Genomic DNA, 24,349 nt, shown 5'->3' with positions numbered 1-24,349 from the left:
GGGCTTGGCTCTATACCCCATCTTTCCCCACTACAACCTGACTCAAGTTGGCTAGCAACATACTTGTATGGACTTTTTCTGGCAAGTTGGATTCCATTTCTGAAGTGTTTCCTCATGCAAAGAAAATGCTACTCACTTTAAATGTCTGTCCTCAGAAAAGCTGCAGGTAAAAAAGAGGTGAAAATTAAGTCTTGAGTAGGAGGAAGCACTGATTCAAACCCAATGTAGTGAGATGTGGACAAGAGTTTTGCTTTGTATTCGTAATCTACAAATTCTCCATGGACATGTGTAGAAAAATGTGAGTGTGGTAATGTCATGTTCTGCCACTGAAATGGTCCATAGCCAAAAGTAAATAATACATGTTTACAAGAAGGATTGTATAGGGGTTTTCAGGAATGCTGAAGGGTATTTAGAGTGTGTTAGAGGACAACTATTTTATATAGTAGTGAACTAAGGAAGACTTTAACTACTTTTTACCTTGCCTGCCCATTTGTTGATCAAGACCTAATTTGGCAAGTGAAATAACAAAGCAGTCTTTGCTGGGATTCCCTTTTGTACACATATGTCTCTTGTTTAATTTGCCAACTTTAAGATTTTTTAAAATCGTGTCAGAAGTGGCTTGAGAACATACTGCAAGTTGCTTCTGGTGTGAGAAAATTGGCCGTCTAGAGACGTTGCTAAGGGAATGCCCGGATGTGTTAACATCCTGCTGGGAGGCTTCTCTCATGCCCCCACAAGCTAGAGTTGACAAACGGGAGCTCACCCCGTCTTGTGGATTCAAACCAGCAACCTTCAGGTCAGCAGTCCAGCCTGCACAACAGTTTAGCCCCTTGTGCCACCATGGCTCCTAACTTTAAGATGGAAGTATTGTTATACTTAAGTGTCTTTGCGCCTTTTCTGACTTATGTTGACCCTATTACGGAGCTTTCTTAACAGAATTTATTCAGATGTGGTTTACCCACACCTTCTGAGGCTGAGACAATGTGACATGCCCAGGGCCATCCACCAGGTTCCCATGTCTAAGTGCGGATTCAAACCCTGGTCCTCCCATTGTCCTACATCTAAACCATTACACATCGCGCTAAGCATCTTGAAAACAAGAAACTATAGAAAATTCTCTTTGCTCTTCTTCCACGAAGAAAGCACTAGGCCTGACCCTGCCTTGCTCCCAGAGCTGATTTTGAGGTTTCTTGGGGAGCTTGCTTGCCTTCTGCTCCCTCTTGAGTTGACAGGAGCAGTTCTGCCAGAAAATTCCCAGCATAATGAAAATCTGATGGGAGAGAAAGCAGTAGGATATCCTATCTCTGAATATGCACCACCCATAGAAGAAACAAATCTGTATTGGGGTGATATTTTCTATGCCAGAGAGCCTAAAATTAATCTACAAACCTCAAATTTAGCACCAACGACATTATTCCACCCAATCCCATGCTCACAGTGATTTAGAGAATTGAAGAGTTGTTTTTCAGCTTTTGTCAAGCTGCACATAACAAAATAAGTGGTTTAACAAAAGAATTAGACAAAATACCCCTCCAAAATGTGAGCATGTTCTTAAAAACAACAGTAGAAAATTACTTAAAATACATCAAAAATTGAAAATCTATGGGAGAGCATCATGGTGGATAAGGGTACCAATTTATTATTAAGCATATCAGCTATACACCGTGAACAAAGGGTGCATCTACATTGTACTTAATGCAGTTTGATCCCACCTTAAATGTCATGGAATCATGAGTGTTGTAGCATGTGGTAGAGAAGGCTTAAGATCTTGTTAAACTACAAGCACCGTAATTCCATAGCATTGAATCATTGTACTTAAAGCAATGTCAAACTACATTAGTACAAATCCAAAATCCGAGAAAGCTCTTTTGATGCCTCCAAACTCTCTCTTATCCTCTATCTAGCTGGAGGTTGTTTTTTTAAAAAAAAAAATCTTTCTAGAAAGTGTGTTAAACCACATCCCCCTGTATTTTGAAACAGCAATAGATCTACAAAATTAGCCACCAAAACGGAAGTTTTAAGACATACTGAGGCTGATGAAAGAAAGCCATTCCTGGATATATTTTAACATAGGCATTTAAAATGTTATCTAGAAAGCTCTAAATCAGTGATTCCCAAAGTGGGCGCTACAGGTGCATTTGTCATATGCATTAATACATATATCTTTCTGTTTAATTGCTATTAAAATAAATAAATAAATAATTTCCAGGAGGCGCTGGAAAGGGGGCAGTAGGCCAAATAAGTTTGGGAACCATTGCTCTAAATGTTGTTTCCCTATGCAAGGATTACTTTATCTGATTATTTCATGTTACATGACCGTATTATTAGCTTGGGATTTTAAAAAACATGCTGAAAACATGTGGAAGTGCCTTCCTTTTTGTGGTGCAGTAACCTATTCCTATTCTTTCAATACTATTTCTCCTTCTGGTCCCAAAGTTTCTGTTGAAATCATACCCAAGAACACATCTAATTCGTTAACTGAAGTATACCTGTATCAGAAGCTCTCAGCATGAAACATTAGCAGGTATTTTTGAGGGACTTCTTATAGACATCTGATTACCTATTGTGCTAGCAAGATATTGACATGGCCAGACCTTTGGTGAGATCCAGCAGGCTTTACTGAGCACAGTATAACAAGACAGTTTTAAAATGAAATTTTTAAAAGCTGAATGAAATTACCTTTTCAGTTCATTGAGAAAAATCTACAAATAAACAGGTAAGTGACCAATGTAGTCACTGGAGCTTGAGATTTTTGAATAATGGCCAGCCATCAACTGGAAATGCTTCATCCCAAGTGACAGAAGTTTCAGATTTGGGGATGAAGGCAAAATACATTTTGTACATGCTTAGGCAAACCCAAGGCATTTCTTTTTAGCAGTAAGCATTTAGGTATTATCACATTATCATCTGTAATATTTGTGAAATTGCTACAAATTCTTCAACAGCTAAGACAGGACATACCACTTGATACTAGAAACGTGTTGTTAAAATAGATAAAATAAATGAGAATACCACCCTAAGGCAGTAAGAGGAACTGACTTTCAATATCCCTTCATGATTTATTAGTAAAACCTTCCATCAATGTCTGCACAGGACAAATGCAGAGGAAACAGAATAAATTAATTATTAAAAATCTTTATTTAAGGTTTGGTCAGTACAGGTAAGATAATATTGGAGTCACAGAGCAATATGCATTAACAGGATACAACAGTTCTTAAACTGAGTAACTATGCACACAAAATTCTTAAACATTCGGTCACCTAAAAAGAACGCACAGATGCATGGTGGCAAAACTGGAACACAAACTACTATAGGACTCCCTCACCAAGTTTATTTCAGTTAGAAAACTACTGTACTGGGCAGCTTGGCAGTCATTAACCCACAGCTATTATGACAAATCTTGAATGTTATAACAGTATGAGTAAAGAATGCCCTTACACAGCACAAGTTCTAAATATACACAGATTTGTACAGACATCATTATGTTATACTTGGAAATAAAATTCAATTTTCAACTTCACATTAACTCAAAAATACCTTGAGCCTACACAAACATCCTTTTAGCAACATTCAACGTAATTGTTAAAATTTCAGAAGTGGCAGAGGTATTGAAGCAAAAAACCCACAAAGGCAAAATTGTGACATATATGCACTAATTTGAACAGTTCTGGACAGTTTCTTCTCCCAATTTCAATGACACTATATAAAAACGTTGCAGAAAAAAGGTTACAAAACCGAACCCTGGACATTTACATTTGAGTCCAAACCATTCTGAACATGACGAGACCCCGTAGTTCTGTTACCTTTCACACTGACTGTTTTCTCCTCTTGAGGATCATGGTTGGAGTCTGTGTCATTCGAATGGTGTGTCAGGGAATTTTCACTACCAGTGGGAGAGTCTACACTTTCGTACCCAGTACTGAGTTGGTTTATATAGCTACCAGATCCTCTGCCAGTTCTATCTTCAGAGTGGTTGGAAAGCTTATTACCATTGCTTGGTGAGGGTGGGAAGTCATCCTCTGCTCCACTACCCTCTCTATAAAAACCAGACCCAGGTGTCCTCTGGTGGGAAGAGCTGCCGTTGCTTGGTCCATTAGCCAGACGACTGCAGTCTTTGTTCATGGCCTCTACCTGATCTATAGCAGCTTCGGAAGCTGGAGTCCGGCTGGTACCTGGGGCTGGGGATTGCGACTGCTGTTGCTGGTAGTGAACCAATTGCTGGCGAGTCTCCTTCAGTTGCTGCTGTAGGACTAGAATGGTGCTCTGCATACCTTCTACCTCCTCATCAAGCTGGATGATGAAATCATTCAGTTCTATATGAAGAAAAACACATTTGGAGTGTACACTTAATAGCTCATATCTATATCCTCAAATGTTATCAGTTACCTGAGCATAGTAATAACATGCTCAGAGTCACAAGATAATGAAATTCTGTTTTTCTTTATGTGCCATTCTGATAAAGCATCCAAAGAAAATTCAGCTTTTATGCTTTAGAGTGCTGCTGTTAGGGAAGCACAAATCATGTACATAACAGAAAGAGAAACAAAAACAAAAAATACTTAATCTCAATTTGTCTTGTAAAAATTATCATAATCTAAACAGGAAGTCCCCTACAAATCAACATGCATGAAATGTTGTACCTTCACATGAATTAATAATCTAGCAAGGAAAAGTAGGGAGAAATACTGTTACAACTGAAGGCAGATTTGAAAAGATGAAGAACTCTGAAAAAACCTCAATGTTAATGGGTGGATGCTTGAATCTGCTTCACCAACATCCCCCTTTATTTCTAAGAAGAAGCAGAACTTCTTGTTACTCTGTGTTAAATGTTTTACCTTTATTATTCCTATCATCTACAAATAATACACACAAGTTAAAATAAAACTTGTGTGCCCTATTAACATATATTCAAGCAAAATAAAGCTTATTTTATTATGATCAACACCACCAGATGAAATTTCATATATTTGTAAGTTAGGGTAGCAGCTGAATTCCCATAGAACAGAAATGCTCTACCTAATACAAAACTTACCCCTATCATAAAATCTATCTTGCATATGTTCACTTTGCTCAAGTAAAAACTTTCACTGTTTCTACAATCTTCCTTTTCAATAACAATGAAATTATAAACAGGTTTTTTTCCTAATCTACAGATTACCATCAATCTGAATAACAAGTACCAGGTATATATTTGGTGAGAGATCTGAGAGCCAATGTGATGCTGTGGACCAGGGTTTGAAATCCTCACCCTAATCATGGAAACCCACTAGGTGAGTTACCATGGGCAAGTCACACTCAGCCTCCTAAAGAAATCTTGTCAGGAAAACCCATGTTTGCCTTAGAGTTGCCATAAGTAAGAAATGACTTTAAATCACAACAGAAAAAGAAAATAATAATTTGAACCTTTTTTTCAAAACAAACAAAAAAGATACAAGTATAGACTGTTGTAATTTGATATAAAATGCCAAACCTAAACTGGACTGTCTAAGTCAAGGCCACATATAACAAGTTATCCCATGTTATATCCATCAAAAGCCATAATTTACAGAACAATATGGTGTAGCAGGCATACTTTCAAAATACCTATAAAATCTATTCTGACCATCCACAAAAATGCCCTTGGGATATACTCATTAAGATAAAGAACAGTCTTTTTCAAACCCTTAAGTAGAGGGAAATTTCAACCAGTTGAAACGTATTTCTCTAATGTTTCATTCCCAAGATTTCAATTGCAATTAAAGATATGCCCCCAAATGCAACTTCAGTCAAATCAAAGAAATGGCAAAATGAAGCAAACATTCATTCTCACACAGGGGTATTAGTGCCAGCTTTTTAACACATAAGGAGCAAGGCAATATTCATTATAAACATACATGGAAAAAAATCTAAATATTTCTTAGGTCCTTCACAACTAGAACTAAAGCCTAGAAATAATCATCTAGTTTTTAGGGAAAGTATTGCTTATTTCAGTCCTTTTTTCAGTTTTAACTAACAGGTGAAATCAGATTGAAACTATCACAATATTCAAGCCTTTACTAACATGCACAAATACAATAGTTAACCTGTGCCCTTCACAAGCATAAGGCAATTCTTCAGTTTCTTAAAAAAATCCCTTACCATCCTGACTGCTTTTAAGTTCCTCACTATATTTCTTCTGTAAAGCCAACTCTGCCTCAAGTTGTGCAATACGTCCTTGCGACAGTTGCCTTCCAAGCTCTTGATTCTCCTGGATAAGCATTCGACACTTCGCCATTAACTTTTTACCTGTTTGGCTGTAAAGGAAAAAGTCATCTATCACAAAATGAAGACAAATTCTGTCATCTCCCTTGATAAGCAGTAGTTGCTGGAAGTGCCAATGTTGTACACATTTTAAAGACTCATATTACCAATTGTCAGTACAAAATTTCACTACAGACACCACAAGATGATCCATCATCTGTTGATCTTCTGGCTCTGGTCGTTGAAACTGAAAGGTAATGTCTACAATTGAACCATTTAAATTATTAAAATATTATCATCAGGGGTTATCTAATATTCGAACTATTGCACACAATAATTTTCAAAAGAAAAGGGGATTCAGTGGCTCTTTTTGTCGAATGGATTTCTACTTTTTATGGACTAAACATTCCATTTTACTTACATAATTGAAAATTTTAGCCATCCTACATACACAGCCTCATATCTTTAATGTTACAATGCATACACTGCTGTACCAGCTGTAGAAATGCTGTGCTTACAAAACATATTTATTAACAAGGGAAAAATCCCTTAACAAACAAGGATATTGGTCATGATTCAAGCTCTTCCTGTTACAGTGCACAGCTCGCAACTTCATGTACCATAATCCTTTCTTGTTGGCTTCATATTATGTACCTACATTAAACATGCAATACAACTTCTATTATTCCTTCTGCACCTTTTTCATACATATTATAGCAACTCACTAGTTTTCAGCACTATGTTTGCTTACTAGAGGTATAGCATAATATACAACTGCAAAGCAGCAGGGCACAGAGGCCTGAGCATATTGGCCTATTTAGAAATGGCCAGAAACACTACAATGCACCTAGCTCAAGGCCAGCATGGAAGGAAGCTCTACACTATAATTGCTACAAGCAGAGGCAGATAGACTATGTCTAAGACTAAGTATCTTTTAACACACAACTGATTAACACAGATTTGTATCTTGAGAATTAAACAATTGTTTAAACTGTAGGGGAGACAAAAAAAACCTGCACGAATATTTAAGGTAGCATACATAGTTATGCATGCGACAAGGATTTATGAAATCTCGGGGAGAAACAAAAAAAAAACTGAAAGGAATTTTACATGGTTTAGAAAGAAGGAAATGAGTAAATTTTCTACCATCCCTTAAAAATACAGAATTGGGAAATCACTTCCCCCGCACCATTTTTTTTATTTCATACAAATAAATATACAGGTCAGCTTGCACCATAAGAGAATTAAACCTTACAGGGCACATGTGTTAAATCCAAGGTCTGCAGGCTGAATCTGACCATGTCATTTTATATGGCCCACGAGGCTTTCAATGCCAGGGCAACATAGTTACATTTATACAGCCTCATAATTACAGACCACCCTTTTGAAGGCAACCATAACCATGTGGTCCTCGATAAAAATGAGTTTGACATCCATGTTCTAAAGGCTTAATTCTCCAAATTCTTACTTATGTTTTTTCCCTTGGGGGAAGGCCTGAAAACCATAAAAAGTATCTTGGGACTCCCACAGGTGGCATGTGGGCTACACAATCTCCATTCCTAGACTATAATCATGAGCTATTAGCTATCATACTGTGATTCTATGCTTATCCCAGTAGATGGAGGATATCCACTAACAAAACATTCCATTATATATGGTTATCTAGCTCTTACTTAGCATCTCTTATAATGTAGAATCACCTTCCATGGCAGTCTACCGCACTGTTAAAATGCTTCATACAATCCCCTTTCTAGTAAATTGGTTTGAGTCTCAAAACAAATTTCTAATTTACTCTCTGATCTGTGTGATAACCCCCAAAATATATAGACACTACCTCCTATTTCCTCTCCATCTTAAACATGCCAAACTCCTTTGACTTTTCCTTTCCATGTCTAAGCTCAATCGGTTAATGTTTCCCTTCTCTGGACACATTCTCATTTATTAATATTCTCCTTAAAACAGTGGTGCCTAGAATTTTGTTTCTCTCATTCAGTATACTTCTACATTTTAAGACTACAGTTTCAAACATTCCACAACTGTACATAGCAAAAAGAGTCACAGCTCAGTGGCAGAGAACATGCTTTATATGCAGAAGGTCCCAAATTCAATCAACAGTCCGAAGGCTTCAAAGCAGTAGGGTTAGGGAAACCACTATCAAAAATATCAAAGGGTTACTTCTACTTAAAAAGTACACACTGCTGGACAAATAGACCACACAACTTATTTCAATAAGCAGGATGGTCTAAAACAAACAAATGACAATTTCCACCTTCTTTGAGGCTTGAAAACACCAGAATGGCTAATAGTCCCTAAAGGGCATAGTAAATGCAGCTTAAAAATTGATATTAAATAAAATGGGCTACAGTATATTCAAATGTTTGTCTCAATGACAGTTAACAAACAGATGAGGCATACAAAAGTGGTAACTAGTAAGGTATTCATTATAATTGTTCCAGTGGAAACATATGTTGGGACCAGCATTAATAGTTTCAAGAACAAGGTAAGTTAACTTAGTTACATTAGACTCAGAAAGACAGTGGAGTATATTGGTTTGACTACTGGATTAGAATTCTGGGAGACCAGGGTTGGCCACAGGAACCCATAGGTTGGCCTTGGTCAACTCACACTCTCTCAGTCTCAGAGTAATACAATGGCAAATCCCTTTGAACAAATCTTGTTGAGAAACTTCATGATAGGTTCGCCTTAGGGTTGTCTCAAGTAAAAAACGACTTGAAGACATATAAAAAGAAAATATATCCCAATTTTTGTCATTAAAAATTATTTCAGGTGATCTTTGAAAAAAACACATTCCTGCCATTTACATTATCTATTGTTTCTGGATAAAGCAAGAAAACCTGTAACTAATATCTAAGACAATCCAAGCAAGATTATTTCAATTTGCATGAGGAATGTAAATTTAAACTTTGTAAATCCTCTAGCATCTGCTCTAAACATATATGCAGAAACGTAATAATTTCATTATCCAATTCCAGGCTTCTTTGCCTATTCATGTAGCAATATGGCTAAATATAAATTTGACTCTTTATGGTATCTTCTAATACAACTTCCTCTTTGGTTCAGTTCTCCATGTATGGAATTTCAGTTAAGGCTAACAATATACTATAAAGGAAAAATCCAATATTAGTTCTATCTAGAGTAGACTAACTGAAATAAATCGAATTTAGTTTTGCTTTAAGTTGTTCTCTTCATTTCAATGGATCCAGCTTAGCCCAAAGTAAAAAGGAATTCATCCAATAATATACTATCATATTAGCCACAAGCCAAAGAGCTACTTTGAATGTAAAAAAGAGCTTGGGCATGCCAAGTAAAATACTGTTTTTCATTTCTTTGCAATGGTCATTATTGAATATCCGAAACATTTCTGTTTCATAAGCATCGTTTTGTATACATAAAAAGATATCTGCTCAAATAAATATAAAAAACCTAGAATTTGTCAGCTTGGATAGTTCTTTGGATTCTGGTGGAGGTCTTCAAAATTAACAATTTCAGAAACTTCCATATTAATTGTTTTGCATCTACAGTAGAGTCTCACTTATCCAACATAAACGGGCCGGCAGAATGTTGGATAAGTGAATATGTTGGATAATAAGGAGGGAATAAGGAAAAGCCTATTAAACATCAAATTAGGTTATGATTTTATAAATTAAGCACCAAAACATCATGTTATACAATAAATTTGACAGAAAAAGTAGTTCAATACGCAGTAATATTATGTTCTAATTACTGTATTTACGAATTTAGCACCAAAATATCACAATGTATTGAAAACATTGACTACAAAAATACGTTGGATAATCCAGAACGTTGGATGAGCGAGTGTTGGATAAGTGAGACTCTACTGTACCTCCATCCAATAATACATTCTAGTCGTTTTAAAACCTACACAATACTGAATTGTTGCTCATCCTCTTTCATATCCGTCTTATGTAATGAGCCAAAACTACTTGCAGGTAAGATTGTAAATGTTAATTTTAAAAATCAGTAACTAGCTAACTGTATGGCCAGTAATACATTATAGAACAGTACCAGAGTGCATATGCCACCTATTTGGCAAAACAAACACATAAGCAAGATATAATTTTAAAACATTTTCTATTAATAGAGTGTCCCCATTGAGATGTTCCTATTAAAATACCTACTGAATATGATGAAAGGTATCAGTGACAGTATATAATAAAATATAAAACATTCAGCGATTTCCTCCTGCTGCAATCAAGAAGGTTGTTTGTTAAACACAATGTTGAAATGAAGTTAGACTTGAAAAACTTATCTGTAAATACAAAAATTCTTCCTTACACACTTCAGAACCACATGCAGAAATAAATGATGGAAAATCTTTTTAAAAATAAATTAAAATCTCACCTCTTGGATGAGACTTCTAATGTACTTGATATGGTTTGGACTACAACTCTCAACACCCTTTGCTACTGGGCATGCAAGCTATACTTATGAACTAAAACATTTGGAGACTAACAAGAGGAAGATTTTTTTCTTTTTATGTCAGGAGTAACTTGAGAAACTGCAAGTTGCTTCTGGTGTGAGAGAATTGGCTGTCTGCAAGGACACTGCCCAGGAGGAAGCCCAGATGTTTTGATGTTTTTACCATCCTTGTGTGAGGCTTCTCTCATGTCCCCGCATGGAGCTGATAGCTCTCCCCGGGTTGGATTTGAACCAGCAACCTTCAGGTCAGCAACCCAACCTTCAAGTCATCAGTCCTGCCGGCACAAGGGTTAACCCACTGTGCCACCAGAGGCTCCTGCCCACAAGGGAAAGTAATCAAACTAACTCTGTGTGTCCAGGTCTAACTGACTTGGACATAGAGAGAGTTTGATTAAATGGGAAAGTAATCAAATTATCTGTGTGTCTAAGTCAGTTTTATAGAAGGTCAAATAAAACGGTTCTAAAATTTTCTGAAAAGTGATTTCCTATCTGTTTTTGGATTTCTCAATATGGAAATATGCATATCAGAATGACCTGTTTAAATTTTTCACTACTTAAACCCAAGTAAAAATTATTTTTGCACATATCTATTTAAAGTGAATGTCAAATAAATTTACTCTATAAAACATTTTAAAACCCAATTCCTTTGAAGTTAACATTCTCCATCCAAACATGAATTCATTTCATAAAGTTGAACGATCACAAGCAATGTGTTATGACAGCCCACAATTAAAACAAACCTATGAAGAATGATTTTCTGATTATATGTTCAGTACATTTTACAAATCAAGTTGTAACACATTAAGGCAGAGTTTTTTCTTCACCCAGCAAAAATCTTACCTCTGCTGTGATGCTAAATCTTTAAATATCTTCCATACTGTCACACCAAGGTGGTTTCCAAAATGCACAATTTGTTTTCATGTCTTTCTAGGTACACCCAAAGGTTTATATACTATCACATCTCATGAGCTACAATTACCTAAAGCAGAGCTAAAATGTATTTCATGAATGTGTTCAAGTTAAATTAAATGGATAATACTGCATTCAGAATACCAGAACTGGTACATTAATTGCCTCGTTTTTCTGAGATTTCACCTTGTATGAAATGTCAAGTTTTTCATTGAAACAAAACCATGCTGACTATAAGTATATGTAAATGCAGCAGTCCAAATTATTTTAGTAGTGTTCTCACTGTGACCTCAACAGTGCACATGACAATGCCCCACAGATCTAATTCCCAAAATGCTTGGGATACGCAAGGCACCAGAACATACAAATTCTGAACTGATGCCAACCCATGGGGATGCTGTAAGGACAAGCCAAAGCAGTAGCTTGTTCTCATTTCTTTTATACTTGTATCTCATAAAAGCTTCACATACAGTAGTATGACAAGCAGCGTTCCCTGAGCTATGCAGTACAACTATTTCAAGGCATAGTTTATAAAGGAGTGCAAGAGAAAGATTAGATACACAATGGAAAGCAAAATGCCTTATACCAACTCTAAAGGCAACTGCCATTGATGCACCTTGTATAGTCTGCATATATCTTCTTGTGATAAATGGCAGTTCTGTATTAGCAAGGGCAATATAAGAATCAGAACTAGGCTTTTGATTATATAATCTAGCTGAGATCCAGGTTATACATGACTGCTTCAACAATAGAAAAATATATAGTTAACTGCATCTATGTTTGTACAGTACTAAATTTAGGAGTTCACATATTGCCATCCATCAGCAAAACAATTTGTTATTCATAATCACGACATGGTTCACTGAAGTCCTATGGCGCTCAAATGTTAAGAAATCAATCAACACTGACTGTGTGCATGTTGTTACAGCTATTCAAAGCTGATTACCAAATATGTGATTTAAACAAAATTCACCTCATTGAGTTTTGACCCAGCAGTTCAGTGAACAAGGAGGAAGTCCACAGTCTTAATGGCAAAACTGACTTAAGCAGTCTCTAAGTCACTAGGTTTAGAGTTAAGAGCGAAGCATATTCCATTTTACTGTTTTACTGGAATTTGACATGATCAATTCATGATTAAAATCTCTAGGTTCTCCTCCAATCTGTCTGTAGACATAGTGTGCCACAGACATTAGCCTTCTGCTTCTCCCTCTATTTTCTTCAAATAGAACCATTTTGCAAATGTCTACACGTTCTAGAAAGGACATTTTTTCTGAGGTGGCCACTTCTTCAGAAAAGTCCGACGCTGTCAGGCCTCTGAAGCAAAAGGGGGGAAAGCTGAAACACAAGGTTCATCTGGTAAGTGTTACATTAAGCAATACAAGCTGGACAGTATAAGAATGTGGCTTTTGGCTCAAAACGTCTGAGTCTTGGTGTGGAAACGAGTACGTGGTTGTCCCACCAAAGCATTCTCTGTCAGGGAAGTCTTGACTGGGGAGTATGTTTTGTTTACCTATCAGGTGTAAACTTCCAGGCACTCAGTTCATTTTGGGCTTGTTCCAGTTTGTCTTTAGTCTGTTCCAGTTCACCTTTCATTTTTAGGAAAAACAAGTTGATGGCTGGGTCAACCATTGTAGTTCTCAGTTGAGCAACACTCGGCTGCTGGACTTGCTTGAGGTACTGGATCTGATTCTGCGCACAAAAAATGAACAATTATTAAGTCTGCATTCATGGATCAATTAATTTTGATACTCCTATATAAATATACTCCTATATTGTGATAGCCACAAGGCTGTCATAATATTAATAAATTAATGTATTGCCTGCCTCTCCCTTATCATTAAAACGAGATAAACACTATTAAAACACATACAATAAGATACTCAAGAGTTAAGATACAAGTTAAAATCCAGTAATGAAAGGCAGATTAAAGATCACAACTTTGGAGAGACGGATCTGGGAGCATTCCCAAGCTGCAAACAGTATTTTGGGGATGGGGGTGGATGTAACCCCATCCAGAACTGGTTGACACAGCTCCATTCCTAAGTTAGAACTCTTAATGGCAAGCACCTGTCTTATTTGGATTCAGTTTCAATTTGTTTTTCTTCATCCAGACCTTTACCTCCTCCAGGCATTTATTCAGAGGAGACACATTATCCTTAGCTAAAGCTGTTTTTGAAGGCATGGAGAAATAGACTTGGATGTCATCAGCATACTGATATATGCTGGAGACTAGGACGCGGAACAATGGCTTCTAACTACAGGAAAGGAGATTCCACCTGAACATTAAAAATAACTTCCTAACTGTGAGAGCTGTTCAGCAGTGCATCTATCTGCCCTAGAGTGTGGTGGAGGCTCCCTTTTTGGAGGCTTTTAAGCAGAGATTGGATGGCCATCTATTGGGTGCTTTGAATGCGAGTTTCCTGCTTCTTGGCAGGGGGTTGGACTGTATGGCCCATGAGGTCTCTTCCAACTCTATAATTCTATGACAGCACCCCGCCCCTTGCCTCCGGATGATCTCTCCCAGCAGTTTCATTAACATTTCAAAAAGCCCTTTGTGAGATGTTACATAACAACTCCTAATATATTTGAACACGAAACTAAACGCTGAAATCAGTAAGATGCAGTTGAAATTTATGCAGTTAGCACATTTCTATACAATACAACCTGCATATAGGACATGTACAAATGTTATCCACTATGGATTACGAGTTATATAAACCCCTAGTATTTCTATAGTACAAGGAGTAGGGAAACCTACTAAAACTCATTGTGGTCTGGCAGCTGAAGTTCCTTCTGTTTTTTAAGGTTTAAAGAAACTTACAGATGAAATACCTCCTTAACTATGGAGGGGAAATATTTAACAAGCTCTAGATAAAAGAGACTATTACTGGAGTTGCCTCCTGTAGCATCTGTTCTGTATTCCTATTTTCATTCCTATGTAAAGGACACACACACATTACCAGTACAGAAATGGTTGTCTTCTCCATCAAAACTGGGTACAAGAAACACCTTTCTTTTATTTACATAACCAATACAATTAAATTAAGTGAGTAAGAATAAACATGCTGGCATTACTTTACATCTGTTTTATTGTCAGAAATAATACAAAGATATTCACAAAGTACATGTGCTGCAATTATTTCCATAACCTCTGGATTTTACGTAGGCTTGGAGCTGATCTATGGCATTTCTTAATCACTTAAAAACCAGAAAATATCAATATGGCTTTGGACTACTTCCATGAAAATTACTAAGATGGTGGCCCCTAGGCTCTGGAACTCCTCCCAAAGGAGATTAGATTAGCTCCCACTCTGGATTCCTTCCAGAAGAATCTGAAAACGTGGATGTTCACAGGTGCCTTCTCATAACTGATAACTGATTGTCCATGTGCTTTACCAAGGCCTTGGCCATTCCATGCACTTTATTACCTTTAGTCGTTCCCATCCCTAGTCACCGAAGAATACGCATTTTCAGATTTCCATTCCCCTTAAAATGGCCCATGGACTATGGTGCTTGACCACGGATTGGGATTACTATGTTTTAAATTATTTTAACTTTTGTAAGATGTGTTATTATATTGTGGTTTTATTGTGTTATTGTTTTTATTGATGTAATACTGTTTTGGGCTTGTCCCAGTGTAAGCCGCCCCGAGTCCTTCAGGAGATGGAGCGGGGTATAAATAAATTATTATTATTATTATTATTATTATTATTATTATTAAGATGGTCTTCTGGGGAAAAAACTGAAATTCTTGCTGTACATGACAACTGAGGCAAACATCACAAGATATTAACTCTCTGAATCTAAGATAAAAAATACCCAAATTACAATGTGTCAGAACAGGCACTTTCATCCACAAAAGTTAAACTTCACTTACAGTACACTCTTGCATCTCTTGTTCCTTTGTTGCCAGCCGCATCACCAGGATATTTTCTCTTCGAGCAGATTCTTGCTGTTGTTGCTTCAGCTTTTCTTCAGATTCTCTCAGTCCAGTTACATCATTAGCTAGTGTTAAATGGTAAAACGCCTTTCAATTTAAGCCAAATTACAATTTCTCAACAGAACATGGCAAAAGAAACTCGGCTATTCATTTCTTGCCCTGCCCTTCATGAAAGAAAAGAATAGATCCTGTCCAGCCACAGTAACACTGTAAACAGGAGATTTTGCTCATTCCTCCCTTTGTTAACTATCTAAGAAATACATGCTATTGTCATGTCATGTCAAGCAATATTGTTTCCACTACTGGTACTGTTGTAGTATGCTCCTGGAAATACAGCTACAGCCATGCCAGCTTTTGCTTGAAAGATAGTGGCAACTTCTATTTATGGAGGCCCTCAGATTTACCACTTCTTGAGTAAAACAATTTTTTTCTAAGATAACAAAATTGACTATTTTGGCTTCCATTACCTGTTCTGCTAACAATCAGGGTAATTACAAAAATGTGCTTTTCTTTGCTGTTTTTGAAAGTACAGCTTCTCATATGTCATACTTTTGCTCAGAATTAGACTGTTTGAACTATATCTGTGGCTTGCCAACTTGTTTAGGAACTTAATTCTAAGCACTGCTTTTGACTTAAAGAACTCAAAATCTTAGAATCCTAAATACACCGACTTCCTTTTCCCATAAAAATCTGTGTGGACTGTGTGTTCAACACTTGAGATGCTTGCCTATTTTTTAAGATGGATATTTATGTAATGTCTATTATTATTAAACAATGTAATTTTATTTTTGTCTAGATTCTTTAGATTCTCTTTTAGGCATTAGAAGCAATGCCCATTTCCTTCAACAAATATGAATGCACCAATAATAACTTTCTTGTAGAATTTTCTGATATCCACAACAGGATTACAAAACTGAGTTCTCCCCACAAATTACAGTTCAGTTTGAATTCAATCAATAAATTCACCCTAATTAAGACAGTCTTCAGACAAATGTGTTTAGGAAAATAATACTTACTTGTCTCACTCCAGAGGCATTACATGATTACCTATGCAGCTAATTCTGTTTTCAACATTAATCCCATGGTAGAAAGGTAAGGCAAGCCTTTACCTTCAGAGATTGAAATAAATTTGGGATTTTAGTAAATTAAAATAACCAGAAACTTAATTTTAAAGAATATAAAGAATCCTCATAACACTGTGATGAAGATTCCTGACTGAATGCATTTATGTGAGCAAATCAATTAAATTTTACCACCTAAGGAGAGGAACGTGAAAAAAAATCTATAGTACTCTTATAAACAAAATGAGATAGAGGGCAGAAAGCACCATTTTTAGCTGCCAATATTGATTGTATGTGGGTGAGCAAAAGAATCTGGGAGTTGTTTATAGTAAGACTGAACATATATTATCTTGTTATGCCCAAGAGACCAATTAAGCAGCTATGGTACCACTTTTGCTCTTAAGTGTACTTCTATGGGGGAGCAACAGAGGTTACCACTTACTTTCAAGAATGGAAAATAAGATTATTAAATGGAATGTTATTTTGAAGTTCAGTCTTCAGCTGTTTGGATTATTATCAAAATTAGAAATGTGGCCACAATATTAACCTGAATTAGAGCACCTTTAAGGCCTCATGTCTAAGCCATCAATCAATCTTTTCAAATGTACAATCAGGAGTTAAATAATCAAATATGGCAAATCCAAAAACCCATTTAAGTGGTACAAAAGTTCTAAGACTTTAAAATATCTATTCACGATTATGGCAAGCTTAGAAACAAGCAGTCAAAATATACACTTAAAGTAATATTTAGCCATGACCAAAAGTGACCAAATAAAATGTACATGGCAACTACAGAAAAGACCATAGCAGCAATGGGTTTTGTATTCATGGCATATTTTAATAAACTGTTACTTTGGAGTTTAACCCCCATTCAAAATATTGATTTATTAGAAGTACTATGATGTATCAGAATCATTGTATGATGGCCTAGACATAGCCCTTATTTGCATTGTAGTGAACCAAACATTTCTGTATTTGAGCCAGTCAAGGAAAATGATTAATGAGAACTCTACACTTTAACCATGCTATTGATTTCATTTAGTTTTAATACAGGTACCTTTAACATAACATATCAATAGCTTCTAATGAAACTACCGCAATTCAGAACTTAATGAACCAACAGTGTTTTAATTTCTTTCTCCCAGAACTACTTAAATAATTTTGTGGGAAAGCAAGAAAGGAAAAACCCAGACTAGGGACTTCTTAATGATTTTGTGCAGTTGTTTTAGTTTCTGTGGATTTTTATAAGATATACTACTCTGAAAGTAGGAAAACAGGGACATTCCTGATTCAATAAATAAAATGTAGCTTATGATATGCCAATATAGAAGATGAGTCATATACAGACAGGTTGTTATAGCATGAGTGACTGTACTAGCAATGCCATCAACATGTCCCCAAACAGGGAGCTATCATTACTGATATTAACTGCAATCACCTCCCAGTGTTTTTGTGGACAAGTGTCTAGAAATTTTGGTTGTACTTATGTGGCCTCCAAATAATTCCAGAAAGTTCCCTTTTGTTTTACAGTCATTGCCGTTTCTTAAAAGTCACTCAAATATGACACATTTAGCTGAGTTTCAACTTACAATTAAGATCTGTGTATTTTCCCTCCAGAGCTTGTACGTATGCTTCATACTGCTTCCACCTAAAGAATTGAAAAAAATGTTTCTAATTTTTTTATGTTGAAATATGATGCACACTACAACGTATAAGAACGCTTTCAAATACACACCATACTCTTCATTACAAAACCTGTTTACAACCAAGCATGACATACAACATGTCATCTCAAAACTAAAAATACATAAAAATCTGAAAAATATTACTGTATTTTTGTTTGTCAAAAAATCTCATCACAAGCACTACCACCAATAACGGAATACAGAAGATACAATATTGAGAGATAAGTGTTTTTGCTTGGTTTGGCTGATTTAGTTTTTCCAGAAGAAGGCTACTGTTGACAAGAGCTACAAATGTTCTGGGTTTCCTCTACCTGATGACAATTATTAGTATTATTATTTATTCATTTCTATCTCGCTTTTCTCCCATGGGTGGGACACAACCACAACTTCAACACAGGATGCATATGCTCAAATTTTAAAGTGAAAATTCTGAGACTTTGGAACATCCTACTGAGGGCTTAAGACCTGGCTAGCTATCAACCAAAGCATGTTTAGACAACAGGACACTGAGAATTTTCAAAAACAGTGGGAGCTTTTTTGTCTGTTTCTAGTTACTAATTTTTTTAAAAAGATATGTTATTGTGAATGTAATGGATTTGTAGTCCCTTATTGGACAGAAGAGGCAGATATCTATATATATAAAAGGGTAATGAAATTTCAGCCTAGGACAAAACAACAAAACTACACATCCTAGAAACACTAAACTTGGCAGCACAACCCCTCATCCATGCCTCTACGTTCATACAACAACAAAAAAAGAAATATAAAGTCCTAATTAGAAGGAGAGGAATAATTGTGTTTAGCCAATTGCTGCCAGTCAGAAGGCTAAGCTCCGCCCACTTGGTCTCCTAGCAACCCACTCAGCCCAGGGGACAGGCAGAGTTAGGCCTCACTTAGGCCTCTTCCACACTGCCTATAAAATACAGATTATCAGATTTGAACTGGATTATATGGCAGTGCAGACTCAAGGCCCTTCCACACAGCTATATAACCCATTTATAATCTTATATTATCTGCTTTGCACTGGATTATCTTGACTCCACACTGCCATATAATCCACTTCAGTGTGCATTTTATACAGCTGTGTAGAAGGAACCTCATATAATCCAGTTCTAAGCAGATAATATAAGATACTTTATTTCCCATACCACCATACTTCACCACAGCAACGCGTGGCCGGGCACAGCTAGTTATTCTATAAATCAATGCTGCCTAAATAACTTCAAGGCTGAATATTATTTTAAACTTGATTCTATTTGATTCAAAATAGGAACAAGATAGTAAAGAAAAAACTGTTTGACTCATTACTTTACCTTAAGATCAACTCCTCTCTAGGGAGAACCTTGAAGTCTGTTTCACTGAGGCGAACCTAAAGAATAAAAAAATGACATTCAGTACTTTCCCTTGATATTTTATAAAGAAATGAACAGACACACATACGTTAAAAAATTTTTAATTACCTTCTTTGGAAGTGGTTCTTCATTAGTCATTGTGGATTCTGTGAAAAAGGAAATAAACACTAGCATTACTTGATCTTTTTACAAAGGTAGCCAACATCTGCACAGCACATTAAAAATAAAAACTGCACTCCCATTAAATATCCTATAACTTATTGTAAATAACTGATGTACATATAACTAGGGTTGAGGAGGAGAACTTATTTCCTAGCACGTTAAAATCAAAATGGTATTTGCTGTTCAAATGTTTAATAACAGCACTAAACTATAGTGTATAAAAATTTGCTGCACAGCCTGAGGAAAACAATCTAAATTGAAGGTATATCTGACCCTAAAAGATTCTTTTAAAATTCTGTACTCTTTTAAGCATTTGTCTATACGTATACTGTATGATGGTATGGTATATATGATAAATTAAAAACAAAATTATTATTATTAAATTATTATTAAAATTATTACAATATTAAATACTGAAGTACCTTTGAGACTTTTGGCCCATCCTATATATGAGACTGAGATAACATTTCCATATCCAATACAGTGTTCCCTCACTACTTCGCGGTTCACTTTTCGCTATTTCGCAGTTTTTCAATAATCTCTAAAAGACTATTATAAATCATAAAAAATACAATTTACAGCCTAAGGAAGGGAGGAAGCCGAAGTGAGAGAAAAGAAGCCCAAGCGGCAACAGGGGGAGAAGGAAGTGATTTATCAATACACGATTGGTTGATAAAGACTTAAAATAGTGTATAACTACTAAAATGTATAAATATTAAAATAAATATAGCATCCCTACTTTGCAGATTTTCACTTATTGAGGGTGGTCCTGGAACCTAACCCCAGCAATAAGTGTGGGAACACTGTAGATGTTATTTTGTTTCTGCTGCCCAAGGTCTTCCTTAGCATATATTAATTATCTATTAGCCACCAGCATATGCAAAAATGACTACCACAAATCCTACTGCGATTCAGGGAAACCACATCCAAAGATGTCCCAATCCTTTAGAAAATATTATTAGGATGTTCAAGATGAGGGAGGCAGGAGTGTTGCAGTGGAATGGGAAATTAGATCCCCTTCCAATTTTGCTAATAAAATCTGATGGACTCTGGCTGTGACTTGTCCACAAGTGGCCACTAAGATTTTTATTCTAAAGACTGTACTTTCAAAAGTCTTGTATACTAGCAAAGACTGGTTATTTCTAAAAGAGATCTCTAAATTGCAGAATTCTGCTTATGCAGTAGCTTTATGGAAGCTTACCTTTGGTTATAGTAAATTAAAACCACCCTATGTTACTCTACTTCTGTTTGGCATGTGAGGCAAGGCAGAGACTCTATAAAGTAGATATACCTTCTCTATTAAGCAGTACCTCTCTCACCATGGACAGGCACAACTGGATACAACCTTGAAAGCCTACCATTTCTGAATGCAGAAGTAGTCATCAAGTGCAGAAATAACATTTTATTAACCTTTTTTACTACATTAGCTAACAAAACTTGGTCAAGTGTTAAATTGCCCAGAAGTGAACTAACTGAAGTGTATGTGGTCTCTACTTATCTGATATTATCAAGCCACACATGTCTATCTCAGGTTCAATGAACAGTGCAACTTGTTGAGTGCAAAAATAGTCTTGAGACTAGATTACTTTCCAATATACTATTCTTATTTTTTAAAACCCATCCCCAAACATCTAATCTATGCTTAGCATCCCTCTCCAAGCAGAGTGTCTTGACATTTTATAGTACATTTTCCATCACATAAATACATAATGGGCATCTTTGTTCATTTAGGTGTGGTTAATAAACTAATACCAATGGTCTGTAAGGTGTAGCATTAAGGTACAGGTAGCTCTATATGTGAATGACTGTACTTGCATTATATATTGAGTTAATATGTATGCAGTAGCCCTTTAGTGTGAATGCAACCTGCCACAAGCATTACATTTAGGGCTGCCCACTGAACACATATTTTCAATTATGGTAAGTAGTTACTCTAAATGGCAGCTTGCATGTCTTGACAGATAAAGGTAGCAAAGAATCTGAAAGATCATTTACAATTAACATTAAGCTTAAGCGGCTGAGGGGGGAAAGGAAGGGGCCTGAGGCTATTTGGAATTGTGAAAGTTGAAGTGCAAAACACCTGGAGGGCCCAAGCTGGACCATGCCTGTATTAGATAATACAATACAACCCAAAATACCTATCATGATATGAACACTGAATAAAATACTTCACTGGATCGGATATCCAAATAACACACTCCTGCTTGAAGCTTAGTCTGGCAAAGATTAAATGGACCCCATCTTTAAATGCCCGTTTGAACATAAATCAAGCCATCATTTCTTTTCTGGCGAATAAAATATGGCCATTCAAACATAAGACCATAGGAAGATAACTGTTTTTTTAACCTGGCAAATGAAGGTGACTCTTGGGTTTTCCAGGCTGTGTGGTCATGTTCCAGAAGCATTATCTCCTGATGTCTCACCTACATCTACAGTAAGCATCTTCAGAGGTAGTGAGATTTGTTGGAAGCTAAGGAAGTATATATATCTGTGGAATGTCCAGGGTGGGAGAAAGAACTCTTGTCTAGTGAAGGCAAGTGTGAATGTTTTATCTTCTTCCTTCCTGGGGGAATCCTTTGTTGGGAGGTATTAGCTGGCTCTGATTTATTAATGCCTGGAATCCCCCTGTTTTCAGAGTGTTGTTCTTTATTTACTGTCCTGGTTTTAGAGTTTTGAAAATACTTATAGCCTAGTTTCCAACAGACCTCACAGCCTCTAAGGATGCCTGCCCTAAATGTGGGCAAAACGTCAGGATCTGGAACATGGCCATACAGTCCGGACAACACACAGCAACCCAGCGATTCCGGCCATGACAGCCTTTGACAATACGAAGGTAACTCTTTGATTCCCAGATAAGTCACCCATGCCGCAGCAGCGCGATCTTTATTCGCAGGAACATAAAACTCAGGGGATCGCTGCGAGGCCACGGACATTAGAGAACCCGAATTTCCAAACGCCGTGGGCCCAAATCGTTGCACCAAGTGTTTCTGGCGTTCTTTGATGTCGCTGGCAAGGCCGAGGCCTAAGGCCCTTTCCCCTCCATCCCTATTGCGCTAGTAAACAAGCCTGTTTTGCGGGAAGCGGAAGAAACGCTTCCGGGCGTGGCAACCTCGGGCCCTCCAAACAGGAGGGTGGGCGACGCCGCGGGAGCGCCAGAGCAGAGACCTCCCCCACTCCCAGCCTCCATCTTGCGAAACAGTCGTCTCTCCCCCCTTCCTCACCTCAGTGGGGGCGGCGCCGCGAAGGCGTCCTCGTCCTCAATCGTCGTCGTCGTCTCCCCCTCAACCGACTCCCCCCAAGGCGGGGTTTCCCCGTCGCATCAATGAGCCAAAAGCCCGGCGCCCGTCCCCGTGACAAGGCCTCCCCTTCCTTCTCCTCGCTCGTTCCCGTTGGGGGTCTGCAGCACCACTCGCGCTTCCCGCCCGTTCTTTTATTTGTGGCTCCTCCGCTGCGCTACAAAATGGCGCCGGCGAGAGCGCAACGAGAAGAGCCGCCTCGCCCCTTCGTCGCCTCGTCCTATCGGAAGAGAGGAAGCGCCGGCAGCAGCGCCCGGCCAACCGCTGCCACTCAAAGCAAGCTTGGCCCCACCCCTTTCGCTCCCTCCGCGCGCTTCCCCCTCCACCTCCAGCACCGCCTCACGCCTCTTCCTCCTCCGCACTTACAGGCCCAGCCAGTGACCAACGGCTCCAGCACCAGCCGCGCGCCCGGACTACTTCGCCTCGCGCTCTTCCAGGCGGCCGCCACCTTCCTCTTCCCTTAGTGGTTGAGCCGAGGTCTTTGACTATCTTTTGCGCTCGGCACTAAGAAGGGGAAGTAAATACCATTTGCGGAGGGGGGGGGGGAGGAAACCCCGGGGGAAAAGGCGTGAGGCCCCTTCCTTCACTCCTGCTCCCGCCAGAGTGCGCACTCGCAAAGCATGCTGGGACTTTGGGGAAAGCGGCGGAAGGATCCGCAGTGTTCCGGTTGACCACCTGCAGGAGTGAGGCCGAGAAACGCGGAGGGATATTTGGCCTGTCTGTTCTGAGCGAGATCTTTTGCTTGCCAGAGAAGAGCTGTCGCCTGGCTTGTTTTTGTATGGAGTACCGAGTTTAGGTCATTTTGGCCTCACGTCTGTAATGGCTCCTGTGCAGAATTGGGAGATACAAGCGCAATGTTGTGTACTGCGCGCATTAACCAAACAGCCTCCCCCCAGTAGACTCAAATCAAGAGAAAGCTTCATGAGAACCACCAATCCTCTTAATGCTCTTTCAGCAGCAACTAGGCAGTGGTTCTCAATTGCGAGAGAAATAAGATTGAACACTGTGAAAGCCCCCCACTGTATGGCTGCCAGCCTCCTCCCAGTAGACTTAAATCAAGGAAAGGTTTTAGGAAACCGCCACTCTAAATGTTCCTCTAGCAACAGCAAGAGTATCCCTGTGGGCAGCAAAATCAGGCAATTCCAACAGGATGCTCCCCACGAAGGTCTTCCTCCAGGGGCAAACCAAGAATGGGCAACTTGAAAGTCCCTGAACAGACTCAAGTGGAGTGGGCAGATCAAAAGGCAACCTGGCAAAATGGCAC

The 24,349-nt window shown here is 37.9% G+C and overlaps 1 protein-coding gene across 2 annotated transcripts; it reads right to left on the bottom strand.

Moving 5' to 3' along the window:
• Positions 1–3,119: 3,119 nt before the first annotated feature.
• Positions 3,120–23,696, bottom strand: wtap (WT1 associated protein). 2 transcript variants are annotated; one of them, XM_008123329.3, is made up of 9 exons: positions 23,452–23,695; positions 23,011–23,305; positions 19,736–19,773; positions 19,589–19,644; positions 18,180–18,238; positions 15,467–15,594; positions 13,100–13,278; positions 6,118–6,272; positions 3,120–4,313 (listed from the first exon to the last, which is right to left on the bottom strand). In XM_008123329.3, exons 3-9 carry the CDS (start codon positions 19,763–19,765, stop codon positions 3,727–3,729), a joined length of 1,194 nt encoding a protein of 397 aa, XP_008121536.1. In that variant the 5' UTR covers positions 19,766–19,773; positions 23,011–23,305; positions 23,452–23,695; the 3' UTR covers positions 3,120–3,726. The 2 variants fall into 2 exon arrangements, with proteins under 2 accessions (XP_008121536.1, XP_008121542.1); XM_008123335.3 differs by lacking the exon at positions 23,011–23,305 and having other exon boundaries at positions 23,452–23,696.
• Between the last annotated feature and the right edge of the window lie 653 nt (positions 23,697–24,349).

This window comes from Anolis carolinensis, chromosome 1 (assembly GCF_035594765.1).
Source record: "Anolis carolinensis isolate JA03-04 chromosome 1, rAnoCar3.1.pri, whole genome shotgun sequence".
NCBI lineage: Eukaryota > Metazoa > Chordata > Lepidosauria > Squamata > Dactyloidae > Anolis > Anolis carolinensis.
This window is presented reverse-complemented; position numbering and strand designations above follow the sequence as displayed.